The sequence below is a fragment of the Canis lupus genome, chromosome 4 (genome assembly GCF_011100685.1).
Source record: "Canis lupus familiaris isolate Mischka breed German Shepherd chromosome 4, alternate assembly UU_Cfam_GSD_1.0, whole genome shotgun sequence".
Classification (NCBI taxonomy): Eukaryota; Metazoa; Chordata; class Mammalia; order Carnivora; family Canidae; genus Canis; species Canis lupus.
In genome coordinates, this window is record NC_049225.1 from 467,859 (window position 1) to 482,265 (window position 14,407).

Below are 14,407 nucleotides of genomic sequence, written 5' to 3' on the forward strand. Positions count from 1 at the left end.
CAGGGACAAATGGCTATTTATTTGGAAGAATACAGAACTGCTTACCTCACAACACATTTAACAAGAAACACCACAGAGGGATATATGAATAATATAATTTAACATAATATCTGCTTCATGCATGTCAACAGACATACCTGCCACAGTGCTCAATTTCAAAAGGAATTTACTTGTGACGATACAAAAGCACAATGAAGTAAAAAGACTTCACTTTCAACTAGCAGAATAAGTTTATTTCTAATACTGAGACTTTACATAGGAATTTACAGAAAACAAACACTGTGCTGCTTATTATCCATCGACTGCACCCAGACCTTCTCTCCACTTTCTGTATCCACCTGGGCTACTCTGGAAATAACATCTGGTTAGATTCTTCAAAGGGAGGCATCAGTAGTTCAGGGCCATGATTCTGGTAGGGAAAAGATCTCCTAGGAGATAGTCTCTCCTCCATGAGAGCAGCTCTTATTGGGCTCTGGTGACACTTGTTTCCATCCTTTGCCCCTTTATAACTTAGAATGCTCATGGCTTCTGGGTAATGCTAGTCTCTAGGTGCTTGAGCATCCCTTGTTTCTGGCCCACATCACTGTAGTAAGTCTACTGTGCACAATCCTCTTAGTTGGGGTAGAATTCTGTTTTTCATTAGAAGCAGGGCTGATACAAATAGTTATCTTTGTATTACCTTGTCAAAAGAAATCATTCTTCCTCCAAATCACTGTATAGAACATAAACACTTAGAACCTAAATACTCATCTATTGGAAGGCCTTCATCTAGAAGTAACAGACAGCCCTAAGTATAAAAAAGCAACCATTATTACCACAGTAATATGAAGTCCTAGCAGAGAACAGGCCCAGATGCAGTTATGTGGCTCAATGACATCCCCTCTGAGCCAGGCTTGTCCCATTTTATCTACTGCTATCTTCAGGCTATTGCCCTTCAAGGTCACCAGCTATAATTTGGTATATAACATACAAATATGAAAAAGTCCAGGGACATCTGGGTGGCTCAGTGGTTGAGAGTCTGCCTTTGGCTCAGGGCATGATCCTGGAGTCCTGGGATAGAGTCCCACGTCGGGCTCCCTGCATGGAGCCTGCTTCTCCTCTCTCTGCCTGTGTCTCTGCCTTTCTCTCTGTGTCTCTCATGAATAAATAAAATCTTAAAAAAAAAAAATAAAAAGAATTTAAAAAAAAAAGAAAAAGTCCAGCATAAGAGAGACAATCTCCCCTTGTGTCTTCTCATGTCACAACAATAGTTTATCACTGAGGTCTTTCCCAGAAGAATCACAGAATATTTCCCAAACACTTCAACAGAATCATTAGACTAGTATCTCCACGATTAACTTAGATTAATCTGAATTTACTCCTAAATCATCTGGGGGAAGAATGGAGAGACAAAACAGAGCCCAGCAAGTAAAAAATAAGAGTATGGGTGCTAGGTGGGCAGTGTCTCTTGGAACTGATGATCAGTGTGTTCCAAGGAGGTGCAGGAAACAGTAGGACAAAGGAGGCAGAGACAGTATATGACACCCTATTATTTTAAATACAAATACATAGTTCCTGGGTCACATACAACATATCATGCCTAAATAGATACAATAATGAAATATCAAGAGTAAGAAAGTAGCATTCTAGAAATACCAGAAATTTTATTTGTGCTGTGCAGTGAGTATTCCTGTTCATAAATGATGTTAACCTTTGCAAAACTCACATAAATATCACGGTTATTAACAGCACATAACTATGGACTGACCCAGAGGCAGCTAAAAACCCTCAGTGGCTTCTTTAGGGAAGTAGTGGATTAGTAACAACGGCCATACTAATTCATATATGCTAGCAACATCAGAGGGAAGGTTGGTGATGTGGTTTTAAGAGAACATATACTGGCCAAACTATAAAGAGACTCAAGTAGTATTTACAATTAAGACTGATGCAGAGGTAGTCAAAAAAAAAAAAAAAAACTCACAAAAACAAATTTGGGGTTCTTCACTGAAGAGGCAGTTCAGCAATAATGGCCATAACCATTTATTTATGTCAGGAAATGGGAAAGGGGGGTATGTAGTTTGTTCAAATTTTCCAGATATATTTTCATACACACACACACACACACACACACACACAGTGGTGTGCTGGTAAGTATTTGACAACAGGTTCTCTGAGGAAATTAAAACCCTGGTTTGTAGAGTTTGCCAATGTCCAGGGCCTAAGTCCTCCCACTAAAGCCGACCTACTCACAGGACAACACTGAGTGCAGAGGTGGGAAGAGATGTACAGTAGCATGTAATATGGTATTTTTACCATGCCATTTGATAATATAGGTGACCCACAGAACAAAGATAAGAGCAAAATGTTATAAAATAATTAGGAAATGATGAGTGCTGAGTATTTACTACCCTTGGTTTTAATATAACTTAATTTTTAAATAATGACTGTTTAAGAACTGGCTCACAAAATTCCTGAAAATTTAACTTTCAGCAGTTGCAAGCCAGCATGAGCTTATTCCAACACACCACTGCATACGTGGGGGTATGTGTGTATAAATAGATTTACATATACATATATATACATATATAATTATATCAACCTATAAAGACACTGGTGGTGTTTAGTGTGGGAGATATTAATATAGACCATAACACTTATTTAAGTAAGGATGTTTTCTCTTCACAAGTATACAAATCAAGCATACCTCCAATTTCTGCTATATTACTATTACTATATCAGGCCTGCAAACATCAGGACTCTTCACGCTATTGTGATTCAACTTTTTTTAAACTTCAGATCCCACTGTAAATATAGGTATGAATGAACACCATCCACTATATTTACAATAAAATTTGGTATCACATCTGGAATATGACACGACATAAATCCTAGACAAAGATTTCTACAACATTCTTTAAGTGAATAAATTTCCCCTCAATATAAATTTTCTGATGAAAAGTTTCTTTTTTTTTTTTTTTTTGATGAAAAGTTTCAGTTTTTCTTGAGCACTTTCACATATTCAAAATATCAGTAACGTTTTATTCCAGTATTAATTACTTGAAGTACAACAAGACATCACTTTCTAGTAATGTAAGACATTCTTTGGGCTTCATTCATCTTGTTTTTAGAAATGGTGTAAGAATTTGAATGGGTGGGTGAAGGCTTCTGGGCATCAGGATGTGGAAAGAGCCTTCACCCTTGTGTGAATTCTCTGATGTTTTGTGAGTACTGACCTCTGACTGAATGTTTTCCCACATCCATCACACTCATAGGGTTTCTCCCCTGTGTGAGTTCTCTGATGTTTAGTGAGAGCAGATTTTTCACAAAAGGTTTTCCCACACTCGTTACACTTATAGGGTTTCTCCCCTGTGTGAGTTCTTTGATGTACGATGAGGTTTGACTTCACACAGAAGGACTTCCCACATTCATTACACATAAAGGGTTTCTCTCCTGTGTGTGTTCTCTGATGGACAGTTAGGGCTGACCTGTGGCAGAAGGATTTCCTACATGTATTACATTCATACGGTTTCTCCCCTGTATGCGTTCTCTGATGTTCTGTAAGATTTGACTTTACACAGAATGTTTTTCCACACTGCTTACATTCATAGGGTTTTTCTCCTGTATGTGTTCGCTGATGGTTGGTAAGGTGTGGTTTCTGACAAAAGGATTTCCCACATTCAGTACATTCATAGGGTTTCTCTCCTGTGTGTGTTCTTTGATGCTGGGTGAGGTTTGACTTCTCCCAGAATGTTTTCCCACATTCACCACATTCAAAAGTTTTTTCACCTGAGTGAGCTCTTCGAAGTTGGGTGAGATGTGACTTTTTGTTGAAGTTATTTCCATTTTCATTGTGCTCGTAAGGTTTTTTGCCCATGTGTACTATCTGATGTTTAAAGAGGGCTGATTTTTCCCATGTTTTATGATCTACTTTATATTCATGGGGAATCTTTCTTGCATAGGTTTCTTGATGGATAATGAAAGTTGAGTTATCACATAAGGTTTGCCCATATTCATTGTATTCATAAGGAGTCTCCCCTGTAAGAGTTCTCTGATGTCCCAATCTTAAATCTGTATAAAAGGACTTCCCACAAATATTGCATTCATATGGCTCCATCTCTAAATGAGTAGTCTGAGATAAACTGAGTTCTAAACTGTGGATGAGGGTTCTTCCACATGCATTATATTTACAGAGCGTCTCTCCAATCTGTATTTTCTTGTTTGTAAAAAAGGCCGCTTCCTCATGGAAGGCTTGTCCATTTTCATTATATTCAGAAGGCTGGTCAAAAATTGGCTGATTGAGATTGTGGCTATGATTGAGCACATTCCTTTTCTGATTGTATTTATAAGATTTCCCCCCAGGAGAAGTTTTCTCATGCCTAATATCCAGGAGCAATTTCTCATAGACATTAAACTCATCAGGCTTCTTTCCAGAATAGTTCTTCCTACTGATAATTAAGCCTGAAATATTTTTCAAACTCATTTCACACGAGTCACATATCTTATATGGAAAATTTCTTGAAGGAACAGAATCTGTGCCCAGATTGAAAGCTTTCCTGACTCTATCACCACTATCTATATTTACTGTTTTGTTGGCGGTGAAAGCAAGTTGCCAAAAATGTTCGTCTTCATTGTTCTGGCTGCTCTCTATCAGGTCAGCAACTTTCCAGTCTTCTAGAAATGAGAAAAATAACCACATTTTATGAATCCTAGTACACTTTCTAATGGGACTGAACTCACACAAATGACCCTTTCATGTAGTTGATTCTTTTGTTTTAGGCTCAGTTTTCTGGTGTAAACTAAATCCAAGCATACGTTTCCTTTATCCTCCTGGTTCAATGGAAAATAAATACATGCTGCAGTAGAAACAAGGAAAGGAAACTGGTGATGATATGTAACATTTTAAATATAAAACCTTAAAAACTGGACATAAAAGGGTGAAAATTCAAAGTACAGGGAGGTGGGAGTGGCTGATTCAGGGAAACTCAGAATGGGGTAAGCCCAAAAGAGACACTGCACACTGAATAAAGCGATGGTAGAGACTAGTGGACAAGGCTTACAGAGGAAGAACTATGTTTGCGGGAGACAGAACAGTTCAGTCCTTATCCCTTCATGTAAAGATTTCTAGGGAAGGATTCCTGCTGAAGCACATGCTTCTATTCTGTGCACCAAAACATCCTTGGGTTCAATCAAGAAGTCCTATAACCCAGAATCTAGTTTTTCTTTTAACTTATTTTATAAGAAATCACCATTTTAAAAAAGGCTATAAGGGGCAGGCTAGAGAAAATAAAATAAACTCAACACAATGAGTAGGGATCAGAGATTTTCTGAGAGACATCCACTCAGGAAGCAGGAAACTCAGAGAACTAAATAAATTCAAAAAGAGATTTTTTTCAAACAAAAAATAAACTACAAATAGACTGAGAAACACAGCAGAGGAAATATTCAGAGGCAGATCACAGTTCATGTCCTTATCTTCTCACAGCTTGGCTACTATGGTAGGATCCTCCCTAGTATGCATGCTGAGAAGCCATTACTATGTACCATGCACTGTTAAAACACTTTACGTGTATGATATTAATTTAAGTATCTGAAAAGCAAAGTAAACAAGAATGAAAGTTGTAGATAGAAGAGAAAGCATTTATAAGTGAAATTTAAGATACAAGACAGTATGGGGTCTAGTGTAAATTCTGGAGAGCAGACAAAAAAGAAGCAAGACAGATAGAACAAGAGGACCACAATTTAACAGTCAATGAAAGGAGACTTTAATTTTAGTTCTTAATAAGTAGCAACTCTGTCAGGCTAGTGAAAGATAAACTGGTAATATAGGTAACAAAATAAAAATCAGTTAGGAATTAGATCAAGCTAGGGATGAGGGAACATACAGTTCTGGTTTTGAGTGGGATCAGTGAGAAGTGAGAAAACAGAAAGATATGGAAGTTGGTTTTGAAAGGCATGCAACCCCACGAGGATGAGACTAGTAATAGGGAATAACAGGTTTAGCGTGCTGACCCTGGAGGCTGCCATTTAGGGTTAGTCATACGAGGACGGTAGGATGTTCCTTATTGGATGGATTCCTGGGAAACCAGGCTTCAGTTGTCACCTCACTCAGACTATTCCTCTGCAAGCTCCTCTCATGATGAGGTTGAATGGATTTTCACGCCTTGTCAAAGTAGAATTCCAGGACCACTAATCTTACATGCAAACAACCACTCTCTAAAAAGGAGTCTTCAAACTATGACTGCTGAGGAAGGGTCCTTCAACTATGAGTGTTTTTTACATTTTTAGAGGGGAAGATAAAAGACGCAGTGGGAAGGAGTGAGGAAGAAAAAAGAAAGAGGGGAGGAGAGGGAAAAGGAGAACCAGAAGAAGAGCAATAGCAGCAGCCACCACCACCCAGATCACACGTGACCCACCAAACCTAAAATATGGGCTATGGTCTTTACATAAAAGTCCACCAAGAGCAGCCCGGTGGCTCAGAGGTTTAGCGCCACCTTCGGCCCAGGGCGTGATCTCGGAGACCCGGGATCAAGTCTCACGTCAGGCTCCCAGGATGAAGCCTGTTTCTCCCTCTGCCTGTGTCTCTGCCTCTCCCTCTGCCTGTGTCTCTGCCTCTCTCTCTGTGTGTCTCTTATTAAATAAAATCTTAAAAAAAAAAAAAAAAAAAAAAAAAAGGCCACCAACCCCTGCACTAGAAGCTCTCACCTAGCCTGGTGCCTTTTCTACCACCCATAGATGACGCCTCTCACACAGGCACTTCTAGCTCTGGCCTCAGCCATGTGCACCATACTCACAGAGAACCAACATCTTATTCAACACACAGACTGAGTTCTAGTGGTTCTCTCCAGCTTCTTGTGCCCAAGTTTAAGTATGTCCTAATTCCCCTATAATCTCTCTAAATTTCCTCTCTATAAATGGCACCCTGATTTACCCAGTTGCTTGAGACAAATCAGTTGAGTCATGCTGGATTCCTGTCTCCCTTCCACACTATCAATCCTACAGAAAATCTTGCTGGCCTCATCCCCAACATATATGTACAAAACTACCACTCCTACATCGCCTAAGCCACTATCCTCTCTCCTCTGGAGTATAAAATACTCTACTAAATGGTATTCCTTCCTTGCTCATGCCTAAGCACCACCTAACCACCACACTATGTTTACTACAATATGTATGTATGTGTATATATATATGTGTATGTATGTGTGTGTGTGTGTATATATATATATATATCTCAAATCTGATGATTTAATCTGACTTGCATTTACTCAAAAAAACAAGGATTTCTCACATCACTCAAAATAAAATTACCATGATCCATACTACTTTTTATGACATCATCTATTAATCTCACCAACACCTACTCACCAGCTACAATGCCCCCCTTGCCATTCTTCAAACGCTCTAAGAACACAGCTAAGAAGTCTGGCATCTGTCTGGAACCACTCACACTTACACTTTACTAGGGTCTCATCTCTCCTGCAGACCTCATCAAACGGGTTTTCTTTGACTCCCTTGCCCACTGGCAAATGCCATCATTCTCCACTGCTTTAACTCTCTCCACAGTGCTTACCATCAAAACACTGTATATACACACTCACATGTATACACACACACACACAAACATATATGCTGCTTGTTCCTCACTGTAATACATGTTCCATGATAAAAGGAACGTTATTCTTTTTATTACCTAAAACTGGGTCGTAGTGAGTGCCCATCACATGTTTGTTAAATGACTACTGCAAGTATGAATAAATACATACCAGCTAATAAAAGGTGTCTAAGGGAAGGTGAACAATTTTAAGACAAACTAACCAGAAAAACTAAGGTGAAGCTGAGTCTGCGTTATGGGTATTGGTAAATCACCCTATCACAGGACAAAAGAAAGCATTTATGAGGGGAAGTGACACGTGGAGAAGTGTGATTAAGGTAATGGAGGGATCTGGGCCAACTGTCCTTAGTCACTTTCAAAGGTCTAAGACTAAAAAAAGAAATTTCTGGAGGAGGGGGCAAGATGGTGGAAGAGTAGGGTCCCCAAGTCACCTGTCCACATCAAATTACCTAGATAACTTTCAAATCATCCTGAAAACCTACAAATTCTGCCTGAGATTTAAAGAGAGACCAGCTGGAATGCTACAGTGAGAAGAGTTCGTGCTTCTATCAAGGTAGGAAGACGGAAAAAAAAAAAAAAAAAAGAAAAAGAAAAAGCATCCAAGGGGGAGGGGCCCCGCGAAGAGCCAGGCTAAGTCCGAGGGGCGAGTGCCCCCAGGACAGGAAAGGCCCGTCCAGGAGAATCAGGGGCTTCACCAATCTTCCCAGACGGAAAGGCGATTGCAGGGAGTTGGAGCAGGATCCCAGGAGGGACGGGGATGCCCTCAGGCTCCCAGGGGCACTAACAGAGGACCTGCACCTCTGACCCGGGGGGGAGAGCGCGCCACACACCCCGGGGCCGAGCTCCCTAAGGGCAGCAGCGCGCTCCCAGCTGGGCTGGGAGCAGCTTGGAAGCGGCTCCGCGTGGAGGGGGCTGTGCGGCCCGGGGGCAGGATTCCAGCAGCGCAGGCCTTGGAGCCCGAGGCGCCGGGGGACACAGCCCAGGATCTGGCACTCCCCTTGGGACAGGCAGAGGCCAGCAGTGCAGAGGATGGCCGGGACACTCCTGCCGCTGGGCGGCCTGAGCTGAGCAGATCAGGGCCCCGCCCCCGGAGCATCCAGACCCTGCGGACTGGGAGCTGCTGTAGTTACTCCACGAGCTGACTCTAGCGCTGGAGAGCTGGCTACCGCCACTGTTATTGTTCCTCCTGGGTCCTCACAGGATAAACAACTCCCACTGAGCCTCACAGTGGCCTCACAGGATAAACAGGATAAACAAATCCCACTGAGCCATGCACCAGGCAGGGGGCTGAGCAGCTCCCCCAGGGGCTCACATGTGAGAATCAGAACAGCAAGCCCCTCCCCCCAGAAGACCAGCTACACGGACAGGGGAAAAGCAAGTTGTTGACCAAGCAGCACTGGAAAGTTCCAGGGGAAGTCGAGGGATTTACAGTATATAGAATCAGACGATACTCCCCCTTGTTTTTTGTTTTGTTTGCTTCCCCCCATTTTTTTCTTTTCTTTTTTTCTTTCTTTTTTTTCTCTTTTCTTTTTTCTCTTCTCTTTTTCTCCTTTTCCCGGTAAACTTGTTTTTGGCCACTCTGCACTGAGCAAAATGACTAGAAGGAAAAATAACCTCAAAAGAAAGAATCAGAAACAATCCTCTCTCCCACAGAGTTACAAAATTAGGATTACAATTCAATGTCAGAAAGCCAATTCAGAAGCACTATTTTAAAGCTACTGGTGGCTCTAGAAAAAAGGATTCAAGAGACTTCATGACTGCAGAATTTAGATCAAATCAAATCAGGCCATATTAAAAATCAATTAAATGAGATGCAATCCATATTTTATTTTTTTAGTTTTTATTTATTTATGATAGTCACACACACAGAGAGAGAGAGAGAGAGAGGCAGAGACATAGGCAGAGGGAGAAGCAGGCTCCATGCACCGGGAGCCCAACGTGGGACTCGATCCCGGGTCTCCAGGATCACGCCCTGGGCCAAAGGCAGGCGCTAAACTGCTGCGCCACCCAGGGATCCCAAGATGCAATCCAAACTAGAGGTCCTAACGATGAGGGTTAATGAGGTAGAAGGATGAGTGACATAGAAGACAAGTTGATGGCAAGAAGGGAAACTGAGGAAAAAAGAGAAAAACAATTAAAAGATCTTGAGGATAGGTTAAGGGAAATAAATGACAGCCTCAGAAGGAAAACTCTACGTTTAATTGGGGTTCCCGAGGGCGCCGAAAGGGCCAGAGGGCCAGAATATGTATTTGAACAAATCATAGCTGAGAACTTCCCTAATTTGGGGAGGGAAACAGGCATTCAGATCCAGGAAACAAAGAGATCCCCCCTAAAATCAATAAAAACCGCTCAACACCTCGACATTTAATAGTGAAACTTGCAAATTCCAAAGATAAAGAGAAGATCCTTAAAGCAGCAAGAGACAAGAAATCCCTAAACATTATGGGGAGAAGTATTAGGTTAACAGCAGACCTCTCTCCACAGAGCCCAGGAAGGCCAGAAAAGGCTGGCAGGATATATTCAGTCCTAATGAGAAGAACATGCAGCTAAGAATACTCTATCCAGCAAGGCTCTCATTCAGAATAGGAGGAGAGATAAAAAGCTTCCAAGATAGGGAGAAACTGAAAGAATATGTGACCACGAAGCCAGCTTTGCAAGAAATACTAAGGGGGATTCTGTAATAGAGGAAGTCCAGGGGAACAATCCACAAAAACAGGGACGGAATAGGTATCATGATAACACAAATACATATCTTTCAATAGTAACTCTGAACATGAATGGGGTTAATGACCCCATCAAAAGGTGCAGGGTTTCAGACTGGATAAAAAAGCAAGACCAATCTATTTGCTGTCTACAAGACTCATTTTAAGCAGAAGGGCACCTACAGCCTGAAAATAAAAGGTTGGAGAACCATTTACCATTCAAATGGTCCTCAAAAGAAAGCAGGGGTAGCCATCCTTATACCAGATAAACAAAAGTTTATCCCAAAGACTGTAGTAAGAGATGAAGACGGACACTATATCATACTTAAAGGATCTATCCAACAAGAGGACTTAGCAATCATCAATATTTATGCCCCGAATGTGGGAGCTGCCAAATATATCAATCAATTAATAACCAAAGTTAAGACATACTTAGATAATAATATACATATACTTGGTGACCTGAATGTAGTGCTTTCTACAATCGACAGGTTTTCTAAGCACAAAATCTCCAAAGAAACAAGGGCTTTAAATGATACACTGGACCAGATGGATTTCACAGATATTTACAGAACTTTATATCCAAACTCAACTGAATACACATTCTTCTCAAGTGCACATGGAACATTCTCCAGAATAGACCACATACTGGGTCACAAATCAGGTCTTAACCAAAAACCAAAGGATTGGGATTGTCCCCTGCATATTTTCAGACCATAATGCTTTGAAATTAGAACTAAATCACAAGAACAACTCTGGAAGGATTTCAAACACATGGAGGTCAAGGACCATCCTGCTGAAAGATGAAAGGGTCAACCAGGAAATTAGAGAAGAATTAAAAAGATTCATGGAAACTAATGAGAATGAAGATACAACCGTTCAAAATCTTTGAGATACAGCAAAAGCAGTCCTGAGAGGGAAATACATTGCAATACAAGCATCCATCCAAAAACTAGAAAGAACTCAAATACAAAAGCTAACCTTGCACCTAAAGGAGCTGGAGAAAAAAACAGCAAATAGATCCTACACCCAGCAGAAGAAAAAAGTTAATAAAGATTCGAGCAGAACTCAATGAAACAGAGACCAGAAGAACTGTGGAACAGATTAACAAAACAAGGAGTTGGTTCTTTGAAAGAATTAATAAGATAGATAAACCATTAGCCACCCTTATTAAAAAGAAGAGAGAAAAGACTCAAATTAATAAAATCATGAATGAGAAAGAAGAGATCACCACCAACACCAAGGAAACACAAACGATTTTAAAAAATATATTATGAGCAGCTATACACCAATAAATTAGGCAATCTAGAAGAAATGGACGCATTCCTGGAAAGCCACAAAGTACCAAAACTGGAACAGGAAGAAATAGAAAACCTGAACAGGCCAATAACCAGGGAGGAAATTGAAGCAGTCATCAAAAACCTCCCAAGACACAGAAGTCCAGGGCCAGATGGCTTCCCAGGGGAATTTTATCAAACGTTTAAAGAAGAAACCATACCTATTCTACTAAAGCTGTTCGGAAAGATAGAAAGAGATGGAATACTTCCAAACTCATTCTATGAGCCAGTATCACCTTAATTCCAAAACCAGAAAAAGACCCCACCAAAAAGGAGAATTATAGACCAATATCCCTGATGAACATGGATGCAAAAATTCTCAACAAGATACTAGCCAATAGGATCTAACAACACATTAAGAAGATTATTCACCATGACCAAGTGGGATTTATCCCCAGGATGCAAGGCTGGTTCAACACTCATAAAGCAATCAATGTGATTCATCATATCAGCAAGAGAAAAAACAAGAACCATATGATCCTCTCAATAGATGCAGAGAAAGCATTTGACAAAATACAGCATACCTAGGAATAAATCTAACCAAAGAGGTAAAGGATCTATACCCTAACATCTACAGAACATTTCTGAAAGAAATTGAGGAAGACACAAAGTGATGGAAAAATATTCCATGCTCATGGATTGGAAGAATGAATATTGTGAAAATGTCAATGCTACCCAGGGCAATTTACACGTTCAATGCAATCCCTATCAAAATACCATGGACTTTCTTCAGAGAGTTGGAACAAATAATCTTAAGATTTGTGTGGAATCAGGGATCCCTGGGTGGTGCAGCGGTTTGGCGCCTGCCTTTGGCCCAGGGTGCGATCCTGGAGACCCGGGATCGAGTCCCACGTCGGGGTCCCGGTGCATGGAGCCTGCTTCTCCCTCTGCCTGTGTCTCTGCCTCTCTCTCTCTCTCTCTCTCTGTGACTATCATAAATAAATAAAAATTTAAAAAAAAGATTAAAAAAGATTTGTGTAGAATCAGGAAAGACCTCGAATAGCCAGGGGAATATTGAAAAAGAAAACCAGAGCTGGGGGCATCACAATGCCGGATTTCAAGTTGTCCTACAAAGCTGTGATCATCAAGACAGTGTGGTACTAGCACAAAAACAGACACATAGATCAATGAAACAGAACAGAAAAAAACAGAAATGGGCCCTCAACTCTATGGTCAACTAATATTCAACAAAGCAGGAAAGACTATCCACTGGAAAAAAAACAGTATCTTCAATAAATGGTGCTGGGAAAATTGGACATCCACATGTAGAAGAATGAAACTGGAACATTCTCTTACACCATACACAAAGATAAACTCAATATGGATGAAAGATCTAAATGTGAGACAAGATTCCATCAAAATCCTAGAGGAGAACACAGGCAACACCCTTGCTGAACTTGGCCATGGTAACTTCTTGCTAGATACATCCATGAACGTAAGGGAAACAAAAGGAAAAATGAACTATCGGAACTTAACCAAGATAGAAAGCTTCTGCACAGCAAAAGAAACAGTCAACAAAACTAAAAGACAACCTACAGAATGGGAGAAGATATTTGCAAGTTACCTATCAGACAAAGGGCTAGTATCCAAGATCTATAAAGAACTTCTTAAACTCAACATCAAAGAAACAAACAATCCAATCATGAAATGGGCAAAAGACATGAAGAGAAATCTCACAGAGGAAGACATCGACATGGCCAACATGCACATGAGAAAATGCTCTGCATCACTTGCCATCAGGGAAATACAACTCAAAACTGCAATGAGATACCACCTCACACCAGTGAGAATGGGGAAAATTTACAAGGCAGGAAACCACAAATGCTGGAAGGATGTGGAGGAAGGGGAACCCTGTTGCACTGTTGGTGGGAATGTGAACTGGTGCAGCCACTCTGGAAAACTGTGTGGAGGTTCCTCCAAGAGTTAAAAATAGATCTGCCCTACGACCCAGCAATTGCACTGCTGGGGATTTACCCCAAAGATACAGATGCAGTGAAACGCCGGGACACCTGTACCCTGATGTTTATAGCAGCAATGTCCACAATAGCCAAACTGTGGAAGGAGCCTCGGTGTCCATCGAAAGATGAATGGATAAAGAAGATGTGGTTTATGTATACAATGGAATATTACTCAGCCACTAGAAACGACAGATACCCACCATTTGCTTCCATGTGGATGGAACTGGAGGGTATTATGCTGAGTGAAATAAGTCAATCGGAGAAGGACAAACATTATATGTTCTCATTCATTTGGGGAATATAAAAAATAGTGAAAGGGAATAAAGGGGAAAGGAGAAAAAATGAGTGGGAAATATCAGAAAGGGAGTCAAAACATGAGAGACTCCTAACTCTGGGAAACGAACAAAGGGTGGTGGAAGGGGAGGTGGGCGGGCGGTGGGAGTGACTGGGTGACGGGCACTGAGGGGGGCACTTGATGGGGTGAGCACTGGGTGTTATGCTATATGTTGGCAAATTGAAGTCCAATAAAAAAAAAAAAAGGAAAAAAATTTCTGAAGAATATTTCACAAGTGAGAAACCCCAAACCAATGGCCTAAGATCTTATTCCCTTCTGGCATATGTCTGTGTACTAACTCACCTTGGTGGCAGTGGCTTGGGAATCCTGCCTCTAATATCCAGGGCTCTTCTCCTTGCTCAATCTTGAAGACCACTTCTGGCTTAGTAATGCAATATCCTGTTAAGAAAAGATAATACAAGATGATGGCTAAATAGCCTGGCTTCAGGGACTCTTAGAAAATGATGGAGAAGAAAGGTATAGCT

The 14,407-nt window shown here is 40.9% G+C and overlaps 1 protein-coding gene across 5 annotated transcripts in view; it reads right to left on the minus strand.

Moving 5' to 3' along the window:
- The window catches only part of ZNF248 (zinc finger protein 248), a 27,487-nt gene continuing 13,080 nt past the window's right edge, over positions 1–14,407 (minus strand). For all 5 annotated transcript variants that reach the window (XM_038533775.1, XM_038533773.1, XM_038533771.1 and 2 more), the window contains 2 exons: positions 14,226–14,321; positions 1–4,650 (listed from right to left, as the gene is read on the minus strand). In XM_038533775.1, coding sequence (XP_038389703.1) covers positions 3,152–4,650; positions 14,226–14,321 — 1,595 coding nt within the window. In that variant the 3' untranslated portion in view covers positions 1–3,151. The remainder of the gene's footprint in view (positions 4,651–14,225; positions 14,322–14,407) is intronic.